Source organism: Polypterus senegalus, chromosome 8, assembly GCF_016835505.1.
Source record: "Polypterus senegalus isolate Bchr_013 chromosome 8, ASM1683550v1, whole genome shotgun sequence".
Lineage (NCBI taxonomy): Eukaryota > Metazoa > Chordata > Cladistia > Polypteriformes > Polypteridae > Polypterus > Polypterus senegalus.
In genome coordinates, this window is record NC_053161.1 from 40,428,327 (window position 1) to 40,449,967 (window position 21,641).

Consider the following 21,641-nt stretch of genomic DNA (forward strand, 5'->3'; position numbering starts at 1 on the left):
CAGTGCTTTGCTAAATTGGAGGTAGATCTTATCCTCATCCCACTTCACACACCAATGTAGCACCATCACTGAAATAGAATGGATCTTTTGCTCTTTATATTGCTTTTTTTAGGTGGTTCTCTACTCTTAAAAGGACCGCTCACAGCTGCTGCAATTGTTGGAATTCCATTTTTGACATTGCAGGTTTACCATTTTTATAGCACCCTGCTGCTGCCTATGAAGCTGCTCGTGTACATGATGGAATTCCAGTTCATAGTGATGCTGAATCATCCCTGATTGATGCAACTTGTCTTTGCCATTCCAATATATTTTAAGAGATCTTAAAATAAGTTAATTGCATTGCAAGATATCTCAAATACATTTCAAGATCTCTTAAAACACACTTGTGCTTGATTTGAAATATCCCAAATGTAATTCAAAAAAGGTCTTCTTGTGAACTTCATGTGTTTTAAGTAGAACTTTGGTGTCCTGTTGCTTGAATATGTCTCCAGACATAGCTCAGATATGAAAATGGACTTGTCTGTTGACTTGCTTCAGGCAACTTTATGCCTAAAAGTTTTTATTCCTCAACTATTCACGATATACTGTAACCTAACTCTTATGGTCAGATGTCCTATGTCGATAAAATGACAGTTGTTGGTGATCTTCAGGAACTTTCCTTAATCATTTAGACCAGTGTTTCTTAAACTGTGTTCCAACTTATCAGAGTTTCGTAAGCCATCCGTCATAATGCTTTGCATATCAGTAGCTTCTGTAAAAATTAGCAGCAATCAATGAAAAGTCTGAATTTGATTCAACATGGATTGCATCTCTTGCTGCATTGATTAGAGCTGAACCAAACCAGACAGCAGATGTTTTGCTATCTGTCATATTAGTTACTAAACATCTCCATTGTTTGATGCATGCAGTCACCGTTATCTAGCTGTATGCATTAACTAAATTGAACATATTAATATTGTGTTTTTTTAACTCTGTAACAAATATGAGTACTCAAGTTTTCTTTTTTATTACATGTGGATGTTTTCTGTTTTTATAAGGTCACATTTTTAAAAGACTTTGTGATGACCCAAGAGTACAAATAATAATATTCCTGTCAAACAAAAACTGTGACCTTGTGGAAAATCTTCAGAGATAGAGTTTGGAACATGAAATTTTGTTACCTTGTAATTATACTTTGCTTTTTAAAAATGCGTAGCTTCTCTCTCAGGAAACACATTATTCAATAGTTGTAATAAAAACTTCGGATACTGAGAACTGAAAACAACTTCTTTGATAACTGCAAAACTTAACTACGTAATGAATGAGGCAGAAAGGGAAATGAAGTTTACAGTTTTAGCCAATTAAAACTTATTGAGATCAATCATTTATAAAATATTATTAGTTAAACTTGGGAGACTATTTCTTCAAAGTCAGCATTTAACAAAAGTTTTTTTTTTTGTGGTTTGTGTATCATTTAAGTGTTGTGAACAAGTAAAGAAATGATATATCTATGAATAAACAAGATATATTAACTGATTTTTTTCCTCAGATATTATGTTAAATAATTTTAACACTAGTGTAGGGAATTTTAGGTAAAAATATTATAGAATGTGTACTTTTATATGAGTTACTATTTAGGATTATACAACAGTTTGCTTTTACTTGCTTACAAGACAGTGAGATTTTTGTTGTCCCTGCAACAAAATCAAATTTTAAAAATAGGCTAAATACAATGCTTACTGTACATTAAACTAACTTTAACAAATCTTACGCTAAATATTGATGCTTTGTTTATTATAGACATTTATCATGCCCAAAACATCACAGTTTTTATTATGTCTTTTGCATAACAGTACAGTATATGCAAATATTTATAATTGTTTTCTTGTGTGGGGAACCGCCAGGTTGACATGGTTCTTGAAGAATCACACATATTTAGACCGAAAAAGGATTAATAGAAAACTAAGTCAATGAAACTAGTAAAAACACAATTAAATCGTTGAATAAAGTCAATTGTATGTTCTGTAACTAATATGTGAATAAATCTTTCAGTCGTTCAAATCATATTGTTAATTAACTTCCATGTCCTTATAGTATATTTCGCATTTTTAAAATCCTGGAGGTTGTTTTCGTTTACAGCTTTTAAAATGACACTTTCTTTATTATCAATTCATCACTGCAGCAAGCGTTTGTTTTTATCACCGCCCATTTTTAAAACACCCTTCAACAAGACGCGCGTGGATTGGTTGTTCACATTTAAGAACGCTGATAATTGGTTGTTGGTATGTTTGATATACTAGTCGACGAAATTCGTCAGGGATGTTGAAGTCTTACGCATAGGAGGGTTTTGCGTAATTATATCGTATATATTTTATTTATTATTTTTTTAACAATTTTATTTTTTTCAAAGATATGTCATCTTCAAGAGGTGCGGAAAATACCAAGTGTTTAGACCAGCTGAATAAATTTGAGAAACTGACAGGGAGGCCTTCATTGCGAGCTTCAGGTCAGTTAATTAAATTATATTTTATTTTTTTCCTTATGGATGAATTGTCAACTTATAATATGGATTCGGGGTAATTGTTGGAATATACTGAAACGCAACTGGCACGATGGTTAGTAAGAGCCTGTATTCTTTTCTTCTTTCCTTTTATAATTGTGAATTGCTTGCTGTCCTGTAGCTTTGGAAAATTGTTACTGTGCTAGAATATTAAAATACGCCGGGTTCATTATGGTGTACTTCCACGCAACTTCTATTTTATGTCCATGTTTTTTATATATAAAAATATGTGGCTATATAATAAATATACTATTTTTATAACAAAAAGAATGAATTAGGAAAATAACACATGCGCTTTTCAGGACCTCTGGCGCATTCCTTGAGCCTTACCTGCATGTACATTGATTGTACCTCGAGAAAAAGCCGTTCTATTGATAGGCCCCATCAGCTTCACAGATGTTGTTTTCTTTGTCAATTGACACGGTACCTGCGGTTGACGTAACGTAGAAAAATTGGATTTATCTGTTAAATAAGAAGGTGATTCTCAATGCATGGTGTCCCTGATCTGTTTTTATTTTCTTGGTAAGTAGTGTTGTGTCCCAGTCCCCCCGTTTGTATTAAGTTTACAAACGGTTTATTCAAAGTTGTGCTTTGTACCATTCACAGCATTGCATGCCAGAGTCAGACCATCACCACAAAAACATTCCTAAATCTCCTCAGTACTAAAATGCTCACAAATGAAACATTTGCAGAATATCAAAGCTAAAAAATTCTGGCACCATATTACGTACTGTAATATAAATATTTAGACGCCCTGGACTGCACAGACCAGGCAAGCGTAGCCCTGAATTGCAAAGTGCTGGAGCAGACCCAGCACTGTGATCACTCCCTTCCAAAGTCTACTATGAAGTTAACTCTCCTTACCAAGTAGAAGCTATTGGTTAAAAAAAAAATAAAGTAGGAATTCCTGGAGCAGAGAGAGAGAGAATGTAAATACAGTAAAAGTTAGAAGATATGATAGCTAATCATAACCAAAAAAAAAAAAAGCATAGGTACTGAGTAAATGCATTTTGTGATACTTGTGGTCACATCTTCAAACTAAAAAAAGTGCATTTAACTTAACCAAAAAATACATTGTTAACTAAAACATTTTTCATGTTTTAGTAATCGGTGACAAAATGTAGACAAACTGTATAATGTGTAAAGCCTGAAGTGCAAAGATCAAATAAACACTTTCACAAAAGGTTCAAGGACGCTACAATAGCCTCTGTGGTGCAGTGGTAGGAATTGCTGACTTATAATCAAGTGTCCCCCGGTTCAATCTTAACTGCCTCGTATATTTACTATTTTGAGTAGTGAGTTGCTCTTATTGTTAATATAATGCAATAAACACATACGTTTGATTTGTGTCTAACAGCCACTGTAAATGTATAGTACTTGTAAAAGTTACCTTTTTTTTTTTTTCTTTTTCCACTTTTATTCTCATAGTCGCGATACATACTACCGCCCCCCAGGTATCTGACGCGGTTACTTTTTATCTGAGGCTGGGAATAACAACTGAAGATGTGAGTGGTGTTTTGAGACAATCAAACTGGAAATTCTGATCTGCATGGACCAAAGCTGACGCACAAACCCTGGGGAATCTGCCTTATTCGTATCTCATTGTCACTTGATTTGTTTTATTCAATTTTGAGTGTACCTGCTTATGCTGAATTAGTATGCGCCTTATGACCCATGATGTCAAAGCCGCACTGACAAAAAAACGGAGACATAGGTATACAGTGATCCCTCGCTATATCGGTTTTTAAATGTAAGCATATCTAAATATATATCACGGATTTTGTGCTGGTTCGCGGATTTCTGCGGACAATGGGTCTTTTAATTTATGGTACATGCTTCCTCAGTTGGTTTGCACAGTTGATTTCATACAAGGGACGTTATTGACGGATGGCTGAGAAGCTACCCAATCGGAGCACGTATTAAATAAAACGCCTCAATGATGTACAATATGCTTCCTGCGTGGTGCTTCGCATACTTTAAAAGCTCTAACAGCACCTATTGATTTTTGATTGTTTGCTTTTCTTTGCCTCTCTCCCTCTTTCTGACATTCTCTCCTCCTGACGGAGGGGGTGTGAGCAGAGGGGCTGTTTGCCTAGAGGATACGGACGCTGTTCTAAAAAATGCTGAAAGACTACCTTCACATTGCTCCCTTTGTGGCTGCTTTATTGCGCAGCTTCGCATACTTAAAAGCCCAACAGCACGTATTGATTTTTAATTGTTTGCTTTTCTCTCTCTCACTCTGATATTCTCTACTCCTGACGCGCACATTGAAGAGGAAGATATGTTTGCATTCTTTTAATTGTGAGAAAGCACTGTCATCTCTGTCTTGTCATGGAGCACAGTTTAAACTTTTGACTAAAGGGTGTTATTTCATGTCTAGAGGGCTCTAATGTTAAACATATTTAGAAGGTTGTAAACAGGTTTTCTATGCTCTGCGAAAATATTAGATTTATAAATAAAGAATCCTACTTCCCGGAAATTCATTTATCGCAGTAGAGTCTGGAATGGATTAACCGCGATAAACGAGGGTTTACTGTATGATATTGGGAATTATTCATTTTATGACCTTTTATAGTACATTTCGGAAAACATTGTGGCATGGATGCAACATTATTCATATTCATTCGCAAACCTCTTGCGGTTGTAATCCGTGACCGCGTTTTATAAAGTACGTATTTATATATGATGATGATATAATTTTTAAGAACTTTAATTTAAATCTATATTAATAAATTTGGCGTTCACGGATTGTTCCTGCCTCACGCTCTAGTTTTGCTGGGACTGGCACAACGCTGGATGGATAGAATAATTTAACATGTACTGCGAAGATATTTCAGTGTTCCTTAAAATTTTTGAAGAATTGGCGTTCTAAGCTTACAGATGGTGTAACGTCTATTACAGAGCTGATTGTGCAGCGATTGGGTATTTGGAGAAAGAAAAGTAAGGACAGTAATTGGGGGTTAGTACGTTTTTGAAAGAGACAGTACTGCTGCAATAAGTTATTTCATCAGAGGTAGCACACGGCCCAGCAAGCATCTTGCGTGAGGCATGAACAATCATTGTGCCATCATGTTACCATGTTTAATAACATGCTTTAACTCCTATCATCATTATGAAAATGATATCAAGTATACATCTCAGTATTTTAATTATTCAGAGAGATGTAATATTACGAATTTAATGGATTCTGTGTCCTGTCAGAGGAAGAGAGAGGCTGGAAGCACATAGTGATTCGCGCACAGAAGATCAAATACAAAGCATTTAACATGCTACTTTAGTTGCAATGGGATTTGAGAAACTAGTAAATTAAACAATTTTAAGATGAAGTTTATGATCTACTTTAATGACAAAACAAACTACATGATTAAAATGGAAATTTCGAGATTAAAGTTGAAATTTCCTGGATTTATTTATCCCCACTGTGTGCCTATTTTGTGAACTTGAGCTTTCGAGTTTCTCTGACACTCTTTCACTTGATCAAATTCCTTTTCTTGTTTAAACCAACAAATAAGTTTTCCTTTGCCTCCACTTGGTATTCGCTGAACTGCTATAAGCCCAACCCACACCCCCCATCCCCATGTGCTTTTGCCATTGCCTTTTCACAGAACGATGAGCTTAGGGGCTATTTATATTGATTTGCATATTCAAAGAGGCGTAATTCTGGGAGGAGACGGGGCGGGGTATCAGGCACGTGCATTTCTTTTCACGCTGACTAACCGGTATTTATGTAGTGGAAGTGGGTGAACGCACATATTTATGCATCTGGATTTATTTGTGCATAAGCACATTTCCACTTTTGTCCGCATGCCATGTTATAGTGTGAATTCTACGCGTTATGCTTGAGGCCCCAGGACATGCCAAGGAAAGAATGCTCCTCTACAAGGTGAGCCTTAACGCGCTCTTCTCAGTGTACCCCGTATGTGCCTTGCACAGTACATGTGCTTTGATCGCTGCCAGGTCAAGCTTGTTATAACACAAGCAACCAGCCACCTGCGCGCTCCTGCTAGCACTGAATAAGATCACGCCTTCTGGTGGCAGCATGCAGCACCGGGGGGAAATAAAGAGAAAGAGACGTGTGACATTTTGAAGAAATCCTTGTATGACCTGAATAGTACCAATCAGAAAACATCATCGCACTAATACAATATTATTGGAAAATGAACAGATCGGGTGTAAATTTGTTACTTGTAACAGTTAGCTTTTTTCACTTTTATTTTCTGTCTCGTTCATGCTTTCCCTCCCTTCCTTGATCTGACCCTAACTAACCGCGACAGCATAAATTCTCAAGAGACAGCGGCATCACAGATCCAAGATGCTTGCATTTCAGATGCTCATACATCACGGTGGTGCTGCGGTGAAAAGAAAGCTCGACTTTGCATAATCTGCATTCAACTTTTTTTTTCTTTTTTGGTGAAGTGCTCCCACACTTTAGAAAGTTTCTGTCTCAATTTTTTTTCCATTTCCTTCCCAATCCTCTATCAGACTCTCCATTGCAACCATGTTTATTTTCCTCTACATTCTTCTTCTCCTCAGATGTTCTTCTTCGTTGGTAGGACTGTGTGCAGTCTTGACAAACTAACGAATGATACTGCCCCCAGACGTTCATGTAGTGCATTGCAGTTACAAAAACCAATGTGATTCTTTATGACTGGAGCCTCTATTGAAGGTTCTGTTTATGATGTGTCGACAATAGAAAAATCTGCGTCTACGATTTTTTTGTAGTCCACATCGTCGATTACGTCGACTAATCATTGCATCCCTAATCTTCAGTGATTACTGTTTTCCTCAAATATTTGAGATCTTTCAATATAGTACAATCTTCCTGCAGGTGACACAGCCAAGGTTGATAAGGCTTCTACTTGTAGCCAGATAGCAAATAGGCTACTTCAGTGCTATGGCTCAACTCTCTTGAGCAACAGTTATCTGGAGGCTTTCTTAGCTGCTCTGGTGCTGTTGCTGATGGCTCTTCTCCTCTCTCCTTCGGTGGCAGTGATCCAAGGGCTTTGGCCTATAATCACTGACCACTTCCTCATACTTGGAGAACTCTCTCTTGAGAGCCATATCCATATAATCTTCCCATGGGACCATCGGCTCCTGCAGAAGAACTTGTTAGGGGGCTCAAGAGGCGAGGACAATATCTGTCATTAAGGTAGTGACTCTATGCTGGGAGAAAACCTAAGCTGTCTCTCCAGGTTCACTATCATGTGCCAATCCTTTTGCAGAGGGCAATTTGGCTGCTGACCAGCTCTAGTGAAGTTGATGGCCTATTTAGGACAGCCATTTTTGCTCCACTTAATCCCTTCGCTGATGGCTTCTGTCATGACTTTCAGAACTTGAACAGGGCACCACCAATTTCTTCTCTCTCCTAGTGCCTTGGAGCAAATAAAATATGCTCCCGGGTTCCACATCTGGAGCATAATTGGCCAGCTGGTGTCTCTATTTTGCCCTGTATGGGAAGGTTAGATTGACTGACTGTGGAGCACATCATATATTGCCTGAATGAGGAATTGAATCTGAGGCTCAGCCCCCCACATCTGTGCCCAGGTCGACTTCCCCTCCAGAGTACTGTCCGGTGTGTGGTGTGTTTTTTTTTCTCTTCTCTCCCTCTCTCCTTTCTACCATTCTACAGGACCTCTCCTAAGATTCCAGCACAGATCTACCTTGAGTTCCCACATCAATAAGCCTGCTGTGGAGAAATCTCGCTTCTTCTGCTCTTTGTACACCAGGAGTGGCCATGACATTCTAGACCAGTTTCAGTTTTGGTACATCCACACTTTAAACTTTCCTGGTAGTGCTGACCAGTCCATTATTTTTAACCAGGCATCTAGCTCATTACATTGATGGATGCAGTGCTCCTTAAAGTGTAAGTAGTCCCCTTCCCAAGACTTTTCACAGGCTTCCCTGTGATGCTTCAATAAATGAATAATATTACGACGACCAACAAACCCCTCTTGCATATGCAACAAAATAGATAAAAAGAATGAAAACTAAAAAGAAAACTTCTGACTTGGCAGTTAATCTCAATGAGAAAATTTAAACAATTCTTGATACTGGTATAAAGGAGCCCTAGTAGTGTTTCTTGACCTCTGAATGATTTGTTAAATAAAAGTACTCTGTGTTAGTGTGTCATTTTTATTAAGTCAAATAAAATAATGCATCTAATAAAGTAAATTGGATTAACACTTGACAGCATACTTAATAGTAATGGAATGACATACTTGGGTGTTGTCAGTTATAGTGTGACCCAAATGATTCTGCAAAGTTCATGTCTGCCTGTAATTTGATTTTAATATAAGAAATACTGTCTTTGAGATGATTTACACCATGAAACGCTCACTGTTAAAGTGTGGATATGCAACCCCCTTTTGAGCTTTCTTACAGGCTTGATGCAACAAATGTATCTAAGGTTTTCAATATGATGAGTGAGATTTGCACAGTAATATAAAATCATTAAGATGTTTTCTGCAAGAAAAACGCTGAAGTAAATTGGGTGTTTGGAAGTTATCTGTTCATTTGTCTTGATGGCTCAGTTGTATAATTGAGTGTTGCTTGAGTGTGAGTGGTACTTGTCAACAAGAGACATGTACCTTGTTTATTACTAATAGAAGGGATGTGACTGATTTCTTTATATACAGCTCAAAAAATTAACAACACTTAAATCGCACGTTGGATCTTGATGAACATAATATTCAAATGGAAAATCTTTACGAAGTAATAATGTGCAATTTTTTGAGAACAAACTGATGTAACAATGGTCAATAGAAACCAAAATTGTGATCGACTGCTGGATTCAACATCATACCGAAAGTCAAAGTTGAAATTTTGAGGTGATCCAACTTGTATGAATTTCATCAAGACTCCTAATGTGCATGGCCCCCACGTGCCCACATACACTCCTCTGACAATGTCTAGGCATGCTCCTACTGAGAAGATGGTGTCCTGGGGGATCTTTGATCAGGGCATCCTTGAGCTCCTAGGCAATCTGTGGTGCTACATCATGGCATTGGATGCCCCAAAAAATGTCCCAGAGGTTCTTGGTTGGATTTGGGGCTGGGGAATATGCAGGCCTTCATCCATGAACTACCTACACATTATGGCCACATGAGACAAGGAATTGTACTGCACCTGGAGTAACCGAAAGCCCCCTGCACCAGCATAAGGTCTAATAGTGTCTATGAGGATTTCATCTCGTTACCAAACCACAGTTTGGGTACCGTTGCCTAGCACGTGGAGGTCTGTGCAGCTCTCTAAGGATAGGCCTCACCAGACCATCGCTAACCCACTGTCAAACTGGTCATGCAGGATGATGTTCGAGGCTGCTTCATGTTCACCGTGGCGTCTCCAGACTCTTTCACATCTGTCAGTTGTGCTCCGTGTGAACCTGCTCATCTGCAAAGAACTGGGTGCCAATAGTGGATGTGGAAATTGTGGTATTCTCTGACAAATGTCTATCAAGCTGCATGATGATGAGTGGTGAGCACAGGTCCAACTAGAAAACCTCTGGCCCTCATGCCACCCTTATGGAGTCTGTTTCAGACAGTTTGGTTAGAATCATGCACACTAGTAGCAAGCTGGAAGTCATTTTTATAGGACTCTGGCAGTGCTCCTCCTGTTGCTCCTTGCTTTAAAGGAGCAGATACTGGTCTTATTGCTGGGTTGATGCCCTTATTACGGCCATGTCCAGCTCTACTTGTATGATGGTCTGGGAGACGCAGCAAATTTTCTTGCAAAAGTACTTCTGTATGTGACTTCCTGGGGGAGTTGGACTACCTGTGTTACTTGAATTGACTGCAGGCACTGCCTCATGCTACCAGTAGTGACAAGGACACTAGCAAAACTAGAGAAGAATTGGTCTGAATGGATAAAGAATGCGCAATTGTCTGTAGCCACCACCCGCAAAACCATTCCTATTTTGGGAGTTGTCTTGCTGTTGCCTCTCCAGTGCACCTGTTGTCGCTTCCATTTACACCAAAGCAGTTGAAGTTGATTTACAATCGCGTATGCTTTCTAAATGGACAGCTTGACATCCCTGAAGCTTAATTGGCATGGTTTTAGACTGATGATTAAGTGTTCCCTTCAGGGTTTTTTTGGAGCAGTGTATCATTGTTCCATGATAGGTATACTTTTTGAATAAAATTACCAACAGTGTGTTGTAAAGAGTTTGGACTATGTGCTCATTTTGCTGTGTATTTTGATGGATCACTTGTACTCTAGCAAAAGTAAATAACATGTATCATTTTTCTGTGTTTGGTCTTAAATTTATATATTTTATTGTTCCCCAAGGGCCCTGTATTGTATACATGCTTTGCTTTTCTTTCCTCTTCCTCACAGGGGAATAGCATTATCATATGTTAGCATGGGTGTATAATTTTTTTAGTCTTGGCTTATAATATGGTTACTGTTAATGGTAATGGCACCCATGTTTTGGAGTTTTGGGCTTTTTTTTTTTTTCCCCCACAAAAGATTTTAAACCCAAGACTGTTCCAGATCAGTGGTGATGTACTACACTAAAGCCTCTGTGTGACCAGTATGAGAGTAATATTGGCTAATTATTTTCTAATTATTTGCAGTCACTGCCTTCATTTACATGATCTTAGCAAGTTGTGTGTGCCTGTGACTCATAGTTGTGTTACATTTTCTGCAACTCAGTCGAAATGCTTTGCAACTAGCCATGACAAAATCAAACTGGATTTTTTTTCTCATAGGGACTGGCTCCTGTGCGAACACTGGTCAGCCAATGAGTGCTTAGCTGGGAGTATAGTGCAAACAGTCCTCACAAACTGAGGGTAGCCCAATGAAACCTACAACATTGAGAAGAAAGGTGGGGGTGGGGTGGGGCAGACAATGGCTACCTTAAGAAACAAATGGAGTGTGCTTTTTTATTTTAATTTAAGTAAACCATGAAAACAAAATTAAATTTTGAGTAGAGTAGTCCTTTAAAAAAAAAAAATTCTGCAAAATTGTACATTTTTATCTCTTAATAGTTTAAAAAAAAAAATTCCATTTATATGGCACCTTTTCCATTCTCAAAGCTCTGTTCATACATTCAGAAAGGCAACAGGGCATATATTACACTGGATACAAATATCTGCAAAGGTTTAAAATAGAACAAAAGACAAAATAGTACAAGTAAGCCCTGAACAAATGTCAATTTTATAATATAATAAACGCATCATCCTGGGTGGATTTTTTTTTTTTTTTTTTTTTTTTATATATAGTCATCTGATCTCATTAATGTAGGAAAGTCATTTCAAAGGCTGGGCACTATAGAACTGAAGATTCAATTGCCTATAAAGCACAAGGTAGTTATGGGGCACAATTTCATTGCCATAATGGATGGACCTTAGTTGGTGAACAGGAGCATAGTGGTGGAGGAGGTTACTGATGTAGTCTGGTGCAAGGCATCTTAAGGCTTTGTAGTTTTAATATCTGCATTTTATAAAATGCAGGAAGCTGGTGGAGGAGGATGGCTGTTGTGTGGTTGTTGCGGTTCTGTGTAATAACTCTAGCAGCAGAGTTTTGAATCAGTTGGAGCTGTGATAAGATTCTGAGGGGCACCCGCACTAAGGAGTTACAGTACTGTAGTTGATATGGGGTGAGTTTCTTCACGTTGTATATGGAGAGATATAGGTGAACATGGGTATGTTAAGGAGATGGAAGTAAGAGTTTCTTAATATGGCTTATGGTTGGAATAAGAAAAGGAGGAATGAAAAATTACACCAGAATTCCTTGTAGAAGATCTGATGAGATCAGAGTTACTCTAAATGAGGCAATTTTACGTAAGCTGAGCTTTAGTACCAGTTAGCATGACTTTGATTTTGTTGCAGTTTAATTTGAGTTTTTGTATTCTATTTAAGTTTTAGTTTCACTGAGGTAAGTTGTAAGCAGAGCAAACTCCAAAGAACACGAAATAGAGTATCATCTGCATAAAAATAACTCAATCCAAGCATACAAATAATATGGCAGAGGGGGAAGCATGTAGATGCCAAACGGCAGAAGGCTGGAGACAGGCTTGAATCTGTTTTTTGACTGGTGCTGAGCTGGACCTGCTGTTGCTAAGATTGCAATACTTTTGCATATTGGTCAGATAGAACTTATCCAGCACTTCACTGCAGTAGTTTGATACCCAGAATATTCTCCATTCTGGACAGTAGAATGTCCTGCTTTTAAGTAGTATTGAATGCTGCACTAATGTCTACCAGAAATCATGCTGCCTTAAGCAAATCCTTAGCTATCTGAAGCAGAACAGTTTCACAGTTGTGCAGTGGTCTGAAACCAGGCTGAGAGGGTTCTATCGGTTTATGACAAGTTAAGTAACTAGTAAGTTGGGAGACCACCACATGCATCAACTTTTAGACGGAAAAGAAGTGAGACAGATGCTTTAAAATTGTTCAGATTGCTTGTATCAAGACTGGACTCTTTTTTGAATGTTAAGGTTATAGAAACACTTTTAAAAGTAGCTGGTTTCAAGGGATGTATTTTATTGTCATAGCAGCTGAGATTATGGCATGAAGGTAGAATTTCAGAAGTGAGGCAGGGATGGGATCCAGTACACAAGCTTTAGGTCTCCTCTTACATAGCAGGTATTTTAATGATTTGTAGATGTAAGTAGTGAAAATTTGGAAAAGGACTTAGATGGAGAATGAACATGGGGAAAGTGTAAAAGTAGGATGGATCTGCGTTAATTGAAGTATTTTTAGCTTTTAATTTTAACAAGGAAGAAGTAGAGGATTTTTTTCAGTCTTCAGTGGAAGGGATGAACAGGCCAGATGCAGGTTGCAGTAGTTTAACCACAGAGAAAAAAGCCCCTGGGTTATCATACCTACCCTCTATTCTGCCATAGTGTGTGTTCTTGGCTACAGTTAGTATGTCTCTGTAAGCCCTTTGATGGCTGGAGAAAGTCTGGACTTGAGCAGTGATTCCAGTTTTGCATGATATTCTCTCAAGGTGCTGGCCAGCTGCTTTCATGTATTGTAATTCTGAGTTATGCCATGGAGCTGAATGGTTAAAGGAAACCTTGAGTTTTAAAGCAGCTATTTATCTAGTGCTTATTGAAGGTGTGCTGAGTTATAGCACTGAACAAGACTAATGTGGGAATCGGTAAATACAAAGATCAGAAATGGATCCAGCAAGGATAGAGGGACAGATATTTTTAAGGTTTCTGAAGAAAGTTGGGCACAATTACCCACCTACCAAAGCAAGCATGCAAACAGTCTTGCAGAAATACTGTATCTGATGCCTACATCTTTATAGTAGGACACTCTGAAAATATGAACAGCTAAGAAAGACTACAAACAAGAAATCAGTCTTGAGTTACTTGGATTGTTGTGAATAAAATCTTTGAATAGATTTAAAAGGTTCCGCTGATGCACGAGTAAATCTCAGCATTTGTAAATCTATTAAATACCCTTTTGGCCATTAGGGTCTGGTATTTAATCAGGAAAATTTTGTGCTTTTTTTTTATTTTTATTGATTTTATTGAAATCACACAACATTTCCTACAAATAGTCAGTCATTGTCCAACCTGCTATATCCTAACACAATTTTTACAAAAATAAGATTGAAAACAAATCAACCCCCAATTGACAGCAATTTTAAAACTACAACTGAATTATTTAGGGTCTTGTCATATCGTTGATCAAAAACTTAAGGTGCTGTGCCACATCCACTATTTACTGTTACTACAGCCCACTTTTGTCCTTTGTTGTAAATGCAGGTTTAGTTTGTCCTTTTACAGTGAAGGATTGACCACAATGAAAAATAACTCGTATGGAGATTTCCCATTTATTTGTTTCAGTGGCTCTGTAATCTTAATTTTTAATAGTGTCCTCAATACACAAATCAATTTTTAATTTTAGTTTTCCTTTAGCAGTACAGAATTTCTCAGTAAGCTATTTGTATGACTTCCGGTGTAGTTTGCAAGTAATGTTCGCACATGTGATTATCAAATTTATTTTTTTGCTTAATTAAGCCTTCGTGCTAACTGATAGCTGACAAGACTGTATAACTGTAGAAGGTATCTTTTGCATTCCTAAAGTGATAGAAGTCCTGTTTAATAAGGGGCTCAATTATTTGCTGGTAGATGAGTAGGCCTGCATTAGCAACAAAGTCTTGTGTAATTTGTTGTTACTGTTGTGTGTTCGTTGGAGGCCTGCACATGTGAATAAGCTACTGGGCAAAATTATCTGGTCAATGTCTTGTATTGCAAATAATGATATAGATCAGAAATTTATTTCAAGACCATTTTTAAAAGCCATGCAAAGAGATTAAGGGGGCAGCATTGATTCAGTGGTTTTCTCTGACGTTTTGCTTATACAATATTTTAATGTAGTGTAACTAAGAATTAGAAAATTAGACAGTTTTAGCAGGTGTGGACAAATTGCAAACGCATATGGTAGTCTGGTGGGCTAGCTGCTTTTCAAACCAGATAGTCCAGGAACATGTTCATTATATACAGTGGGTACGGAAAGTATTCCGACCCCCTTCAATTTTTCACTCTTTGTTATATTGCAGCCATTTGCTAAAATCATTTAAATTTTTTTCCTCCTTAATGTACACACAGCACCCCCTGTTGACAGACAAAAAAAAGAATTTATGAAATTGTTGCAGATTTATTAAAAAAGAAAAACTGAAATATCATATGGTCCTAAGTATTCAGACCCCTTGCTCAGTATTTAGTAGCACCCTTTTGAGCTAATGCATCTTTCCCAAGAAAACTCATGGCTGTAACAAGTTTTTCACACCTGGATTTGGGGATCCTCTGCCATTCCTCCTTGCAGATCCTCTCCAGTTCTGTCAGGCTGGATGATAAACATTGTTGGACAGCCATTTTTAGGTCTCTCCAGAGATGCTCAATTGGTTTTAAGTCAGGCCTCTAGCTGGGCCATTCAAGAACAGTCAGAGTTGTTGTGAAGCCACTCCTTCGTTATTTAAGCTGTGTGCTTAGGGTCATTGTCTTGTTGGAAGGTAAACCTTCGGCCCAGTCTGAGGTCCATAGCACTCTGGAGAAGGTTTTTGTCCAGGATATCCCTGTACTTGGCTGCATTCATCTTTCCCTCGATTGCAAGCAGTCGTCCTGTCCCTGCAGCTGAAAAACACCCCCACAGCATGATGCTGCCACCGCCATGCTTCACTGTGGGGACTGTATTGGACAAGTGACGAGCAGTGCCTGGTTGTCTCCACACATACCGCTTAGAATTAAGGCCAAAAAGTTCTATCTTGGAGTTAGCTAAAAGACACTTGAAGGACTCTGAGATAGTGAGAAAAATGCTGAAAGACTACCTTCACATTGCTCCCGTACTTGCAGCTGCTTTGTCGGGCGGTGCTTCGCATACTTAAAAGCCCAAACAGCCCTATTGATTTTTGATTCTCTCTCTCTCTCTCTCTCTCTGCTCCTGACGCGCACTCCGTTTTAAGAGGAAGATATGTTTGCATTGTTTTAATTGTGAGACCAAACTGTCATCTCTGTCTTGTCATGGAGCACGGTTTACTTTTGAAAAAGAGAAGTTTGTTTGCAGTGTTTTTAAAAGTCCCTGTCTCTACATCCTCCTGTGTTTCTGTGCAAATCTGTGTCCCAAGAGTGTCGATTATAAAAATAACAATATAAACGTATGGTTTTTACTTCGTGGATTTTCACCTTTCCCGGGGGTTCTGGAACAGGTTTTTCTATGCTTTAACTGTGAAAATATTCTATTTATAAATAAAGAATCCTACTTTGCGGAAATTCATTTATCGCGGTAGAGTCTGGAACTGATTAACTGTGATAAATGAGGGCCGACTGTATTGACAAAATGCTGAGATGAAGTGCATGGTGTGTGAAGACTGATGTCCAAATATCAAACACTTTCACAAAAGGTTTAACAAAGTGTGCTTTTATTCAAGAATATAACCAAAGAAAAATGTAATGATTCAGTTTACATGTTGCTGCTTGTGCTGATTGACACCTTTTGTAAAACGGATGCGGATGAAGAGGTGTGAAGGAATTTAAGGTGGCCTGGCAGAATGACTTTTTTCATAGGCTTCAGGGATTCTAGTGTTAAATGATGATAAAATATTGTTGCCATCAGCATCATTCCCTCCAATAATTAACATTTCTGTTTTATCTGTGTTCTCCTTCATCCACTCATGTAACTTACTAATGCAACTAAGGGCAACATTGAAGAAACATCATTTGGTCTAAAAGCGATACAACTGGGTGTCATCTGCATAAAATGCAAATTAGTTAAGCTTTCTAATGATGGATCCCAGTGGAAATATGTAAAGTGAAAACTGAAGGTCCCAGTACTAGCACTGCAGGATAACATATCTCACTTCTTTGTATAATGGAGTACTGCTAGCACATTTCTGTACATACTGAAATCGATTTGATAAGCAAGGACATTGCCTGTAAGCCTAATATCAGTTTTCCAGCCTGTGTAGCCAAATAGAATGGTCAATGGTATCAAGTCTTTTTCTTTTGGCTGCTCCTATTAGGGGTTGCCCCAGCTTTTTTTTTTTCCCCCACCCATATCTTCCTGTCCTTTGCATCTTGCTCTTACACCCATCACTGGCATGTCCTCTCTCGCCACATCCATAAACCTTCTTTTAGGTCTTCCTCTTACCTGGCAGCTTTATCCTTAACATCCTTCTCCAAATATACCCAGTATCTGTCCTCTGCACATGTCCAAACCACCGCAATCTCGCCTCTCTGACTTTGTTTCCCAACCGTCCAACAAGAAACCCTCTAATTAAACTCATTTCTAATCCTCTCCATCCTTCTCACACCCAGTGCAAATCTTAGCATCTTTAGCTCCACCACCTCCAACTCTGTCTCCTGCTTTCTAGTCAGTGCCACCGTCTCCAGCCCATATAACATAGCTGGTCTTACTACCGTCCTGTAGACCTTCCCATTCACTCTTGTTGATACCCGTCACTCCTGACCCTCTTCTCCACCCATTCCACCCTGCCTGCACTCTTTTTCACCTCTTCTACAATCTCCATTACTCTGTACTGTTGATCCGCAAGTATTTAAACTCGTCCACCATTGCCAACTCTACTCCTTGCATCCTCACCATTCTACTGACCTCCCTCTCATTTACACACATGTATTTTGTCTTGTTCCTACTGACCTTCATTCCTCTCCTCTAGAGCATATCTCCACCTCTCCAGTGTCTCCTCTACTTGCTCCCTACTCTTGCTACAGATCACAATGTCATCAGCAAACATCCACGGGGACTCCTTTCCATTCTTGTCTGTCAGCCTGTTCATTGCCACTCCAAATAGTCTCGGAGCCGATCCTTGATGTAATCCCATCTCCATGTTGAGTGCATCAGTCACTTCTACTGCAGACCTCGCCACTGTCACACTTCCCACATACATATCTTGTACGACTCTTAACTTAATATAAATAATTTTAATTAATGTCATTGGTATTAAATGCTACACTTAAATTTAACAACATAATTGAAATGTAATTTTCATCATCAGAGTATATCAAGAGTGGTGTTCATTTGTATTTGAGAAATTCCAGTCTGGGACACAAATTGTGATGAGCAAGGCGTGACTAAAGGTGATTGGCACTACTTTTTTTTTATTATTTTAGGAAGAGTTGGTAAATTTGAAATGGGCCTATAAGTATAGGCAGTCCCCATGGACTGTAGGTTTGTTAAGTTGAATTTGTATGCAAGTCTGAACAGGTACATTTTAATAAATGCTATTGTTGACCAACTGTAACAAAGTGCTCTGCCAATGAATGGAGTTTCACCTCTCTCTGACCTTTTTTTTTTTTTATATTATTTCTACTATTTTTTCCATGGTGATGGTTTTTCTGTTCTTTACTGTATCACCAGCACTTGCATCAGATTTGTGTTTTAGAGACATTGTTGAAGGGTGAAGACAAAAGGTTTTAATGAGCTCTTCTGCACAGCACTGTATCACAGCAGGAAGGCATCCCTCTTCGGCGCGTCTGGTGTACTGACGAGACAATTTCCTGTTCTGTATATAACAGTACAAGCAGGCTTGGTATTGAGAATGAAGGAGGGCAGCAAGGGACGATTCACCACCCGCCCACCTGTTTTGCCGCCAAAGGCGGATAGTGAATTGCCCACCACCGCCCCCATTTAACAGGCAGCCACTCAAGGCACACTACAATGCTGCCACCCTTCCCTACCCCATTCACCCTCAATGGCCTCCGTTCAGCCACAACCGGGTCCAGCATCACCAGCCGCCCACTATGAACGAACGGGGCAGCCTTTCGTGGGGCACTGCAAGGCTGTTTGGTGGGCAGGCAGTGAATGTCCCCCTCTGCACCATCTAGCCTTCATCCAGTCTGGAGCAGTAGCTGCCTTAGCTTGGTGGGCAGGGAGTGAACCGGCCCCCTCCGCCCCATCATGCCTGTGTCCTGCACACGAGTGCTTGCCGCGCACCCAGCCGCCCACTGAGAATGAATAGGGGAGCTGCCTGAGGGACACTGCGCAAGCAGCGAAATTACCTCCACCCACCGCTTGCAGCATCCCCAGGGTGAAGATGACAGAATGGCAGTTACTGAGGAGCCTGCATTACGTCCCCCAGACAGGTGAAGGAGCAGCTGTGGCCCCATTCGTAATTCGTATGTCGGATGTCCGTAACTTGGGGACTACCTGTATATGTGGGTCTAGGTCTGACTTTTTAAGTAATGGTATGATAACACACTTTTTTAGTATATCGGGAACTGTTCCATGCAATAATGAACTATTTATAATAAGAGTAGGAGCTGCAAGAACATAATGTTTACTAGTTTTGTTGGCACTGTATCTAGGGAAGTAGTAGAAATTTTAAAGTTAAGACTTCCTGTTCTGGTACAGTATTAAAATTTCTAAAGTGTTGAATGCAAGGCGAGACAGGGTTACCCAAGCTAGTATTAGGTTTGCACTGTTATGCTGAGATCTGTCATCTTCTATTTTCTCATTAAAGAAGTTTGTAAAGTCTGTACTGCTAATAATGTCTGTTGGTATTTTGCACTGTAGTTCTGAATTCCTGTTTGTTAGGTTAGCCACTGTTATAAAAAGTACACAAGAATGTTATTGTTTTTATCTATTTTAGAATAGTAGTTTGAGCGGGCTTTAAAAAGAGAGCCTTTTTATATTTAACTGTCTCTGCCCATGCAATTTGAAAGACCTGCCTTGTTCTCCATCTGTACTCCAGTTTAACTCTAATTTAAGCGCTTGAATGCTGTCATTAAACCAAGGTGAGTTTCTATACACTTTGATCACTTTTGTTTTAAGGGGAGCTGCTGCGTCCAAAGCCTCTCTCTAGGTCATATTTAATACCATTGCCATGAAAGGATGCATCTGCTCAGGAAAGATGTTTAGGTAGGTAGTTTGTGTCAAATTTAACATCCACATGAATGTATGGGTCCAGTATTCTCCAGCAGAGCATTGTCCAAAGCATCACACTTCCTCCTGGCTTCTCTTCTTCCCACAGTGCATCCTGATACCATCTACCCAGGTAAATAATGGCCATCAACCTCATACAACAGAAAATGAGATTCATTGGACCAGAAAACCTTTTTCTATTGATACAAGCTTCATTTCTGATGTACATGTGACAGTATTGACCAAATGAACATGTACAGAGTATGTTGCATTTAAGTAATAAATATGTTTAACTACCTCTATTGGCTGTGTGACATGGTTATTGCCCCCGTAGGTACCCAGTCAAACAGCTGATCAAAGTTAATTGATGATTACACTTTGCTGACTAAATGAGCTAGATCTGATTGCAGTCCTTTTGAATCTTAACTTTAGCATATATTGACCTTTACCATGAGAGTGAATGAGTCGCCACAATTTGTGGAACATTATACCTCAAAGCAAAAGTTTACAAAGACCTTTCTAAGGCTCTCTAACTCTACTGCTCCACAGTGAGAGACGTTATTTTCAAAAGGAGACCATTTGGAACGTAGTGAATCTTTCCAGAAAAGGCTGGTCTGCCAAAAGTACTCTATGGGTACAGCAATAATTCATTAATGAAATAACATAGCATGACAGAATATCAACCAAAAAACTGCAGGCCTCTGTAGTCTCTAAGGTCTGGGTTCATAGGAGAGTAGCAAGCCGGAAACCTCTGGTGTTGAAGAGTGTTGTTGGGAAAAAAAAAAAAAAAAATCCAGATTATCACTAAACAGAACGGTCAAATGTAGAACTCTATGAATGATATGAGTCCAACAGTTTCTGATTATATAGCTAATGCAGAATTCAACAGTAAGAACATCATACAGTAAAACAGAGGTGGGAGTGTAATGGTATAGGGATTCTTTGGTTCTTAAGGATCATGTCCATGACTTGCTGGCACCTTGTACCAGCTGTGTCAAATATAATAAATGAAAAGAAAAACAGACCTGCTGGTGAAAAGGCAGAAATGCCAACCTAAGACCAGTTTTACCGGCCTCATTGTACCTTTTTAATTTTAGTTTTACTTAAAGTAATATGTCTGATTATGGTAAAAAGTGAATGCATATACTTTGTTCTTAATATACCCAATGCCATGTTCTGTAATGGCATGGTGTCACAATGTGCTTAAGTTACCCAGGATGTGTGTTTAAGCAGATTTTTGTACATGACCTGGGGTATTTTTTTCTATAGAGATGGGCCATATCTTGCTCATTTTTCCCCACAAAGTACTGGTTGCCTATATCTATAGCAAAGAAAAGCATAAAAGTCAGCAAGTTAATAAAAATAAGTTACTCTGTTTCACATGCTAGTTTGATGATGTACAATACATTTTCAGCATAACTAAAACATTCAAACCTGAAGTGAATTTAAAAAAAAAAAAAAAAATTGGTTATCGGTATTGGCAAAGATGGACAAAAACATATCCGTTATCGGTATCGCCCAGAATTTCCATATAGGTGCATCACTAGTAATTTGTCATTAAAGTAAAACATTGTAAACTAAACTTCATCTTAAAATGAATATTTAATTTACTAGATTTTCTCAAACCTCGTCATAAATTTATGTAGCACATTAAAGGCTTTGTGTTGTGTTCCCCAAGCCATGTTAATCGCTACGTGCTTCTTAAACTGACCTTCCTCTTGCTCCAAGAGGAGGTGCAGGCAGCGATCCCCACACAGAATATATTAATTTCC

The 21,641-nt window shown here is 38.8% G+C and overlaps 1 protein-coding gene across 2 annotated transcripts in view; it reads left to right on the forward strand.

The window, feature by feature from the left end:
* Positions 1 to 2,271: 2,271 nt before the first annotated feature.
* Positions 2,272 to 21,641, forward strand: part of klhdc10 (kelch domain containing 10) — an 84,686-nt gene continuing 65,316 nt past the window's right edge. For both annotated transcript variants that reach the window (XM_039760996.1, XM_039760997.1), the window contains exon 1: positions 2,272 to 2,485. In XM_039760996.1, coding sequence (XP_039616930.1) covers positions 2,392 to 2,485 — 94 coding nt within the window. In that variant the 5' untranslated portion in view covers positions 2,272 to 2,391. The remainder of the gene's footprint in view (positions 2,486 to 21,641) is intronic.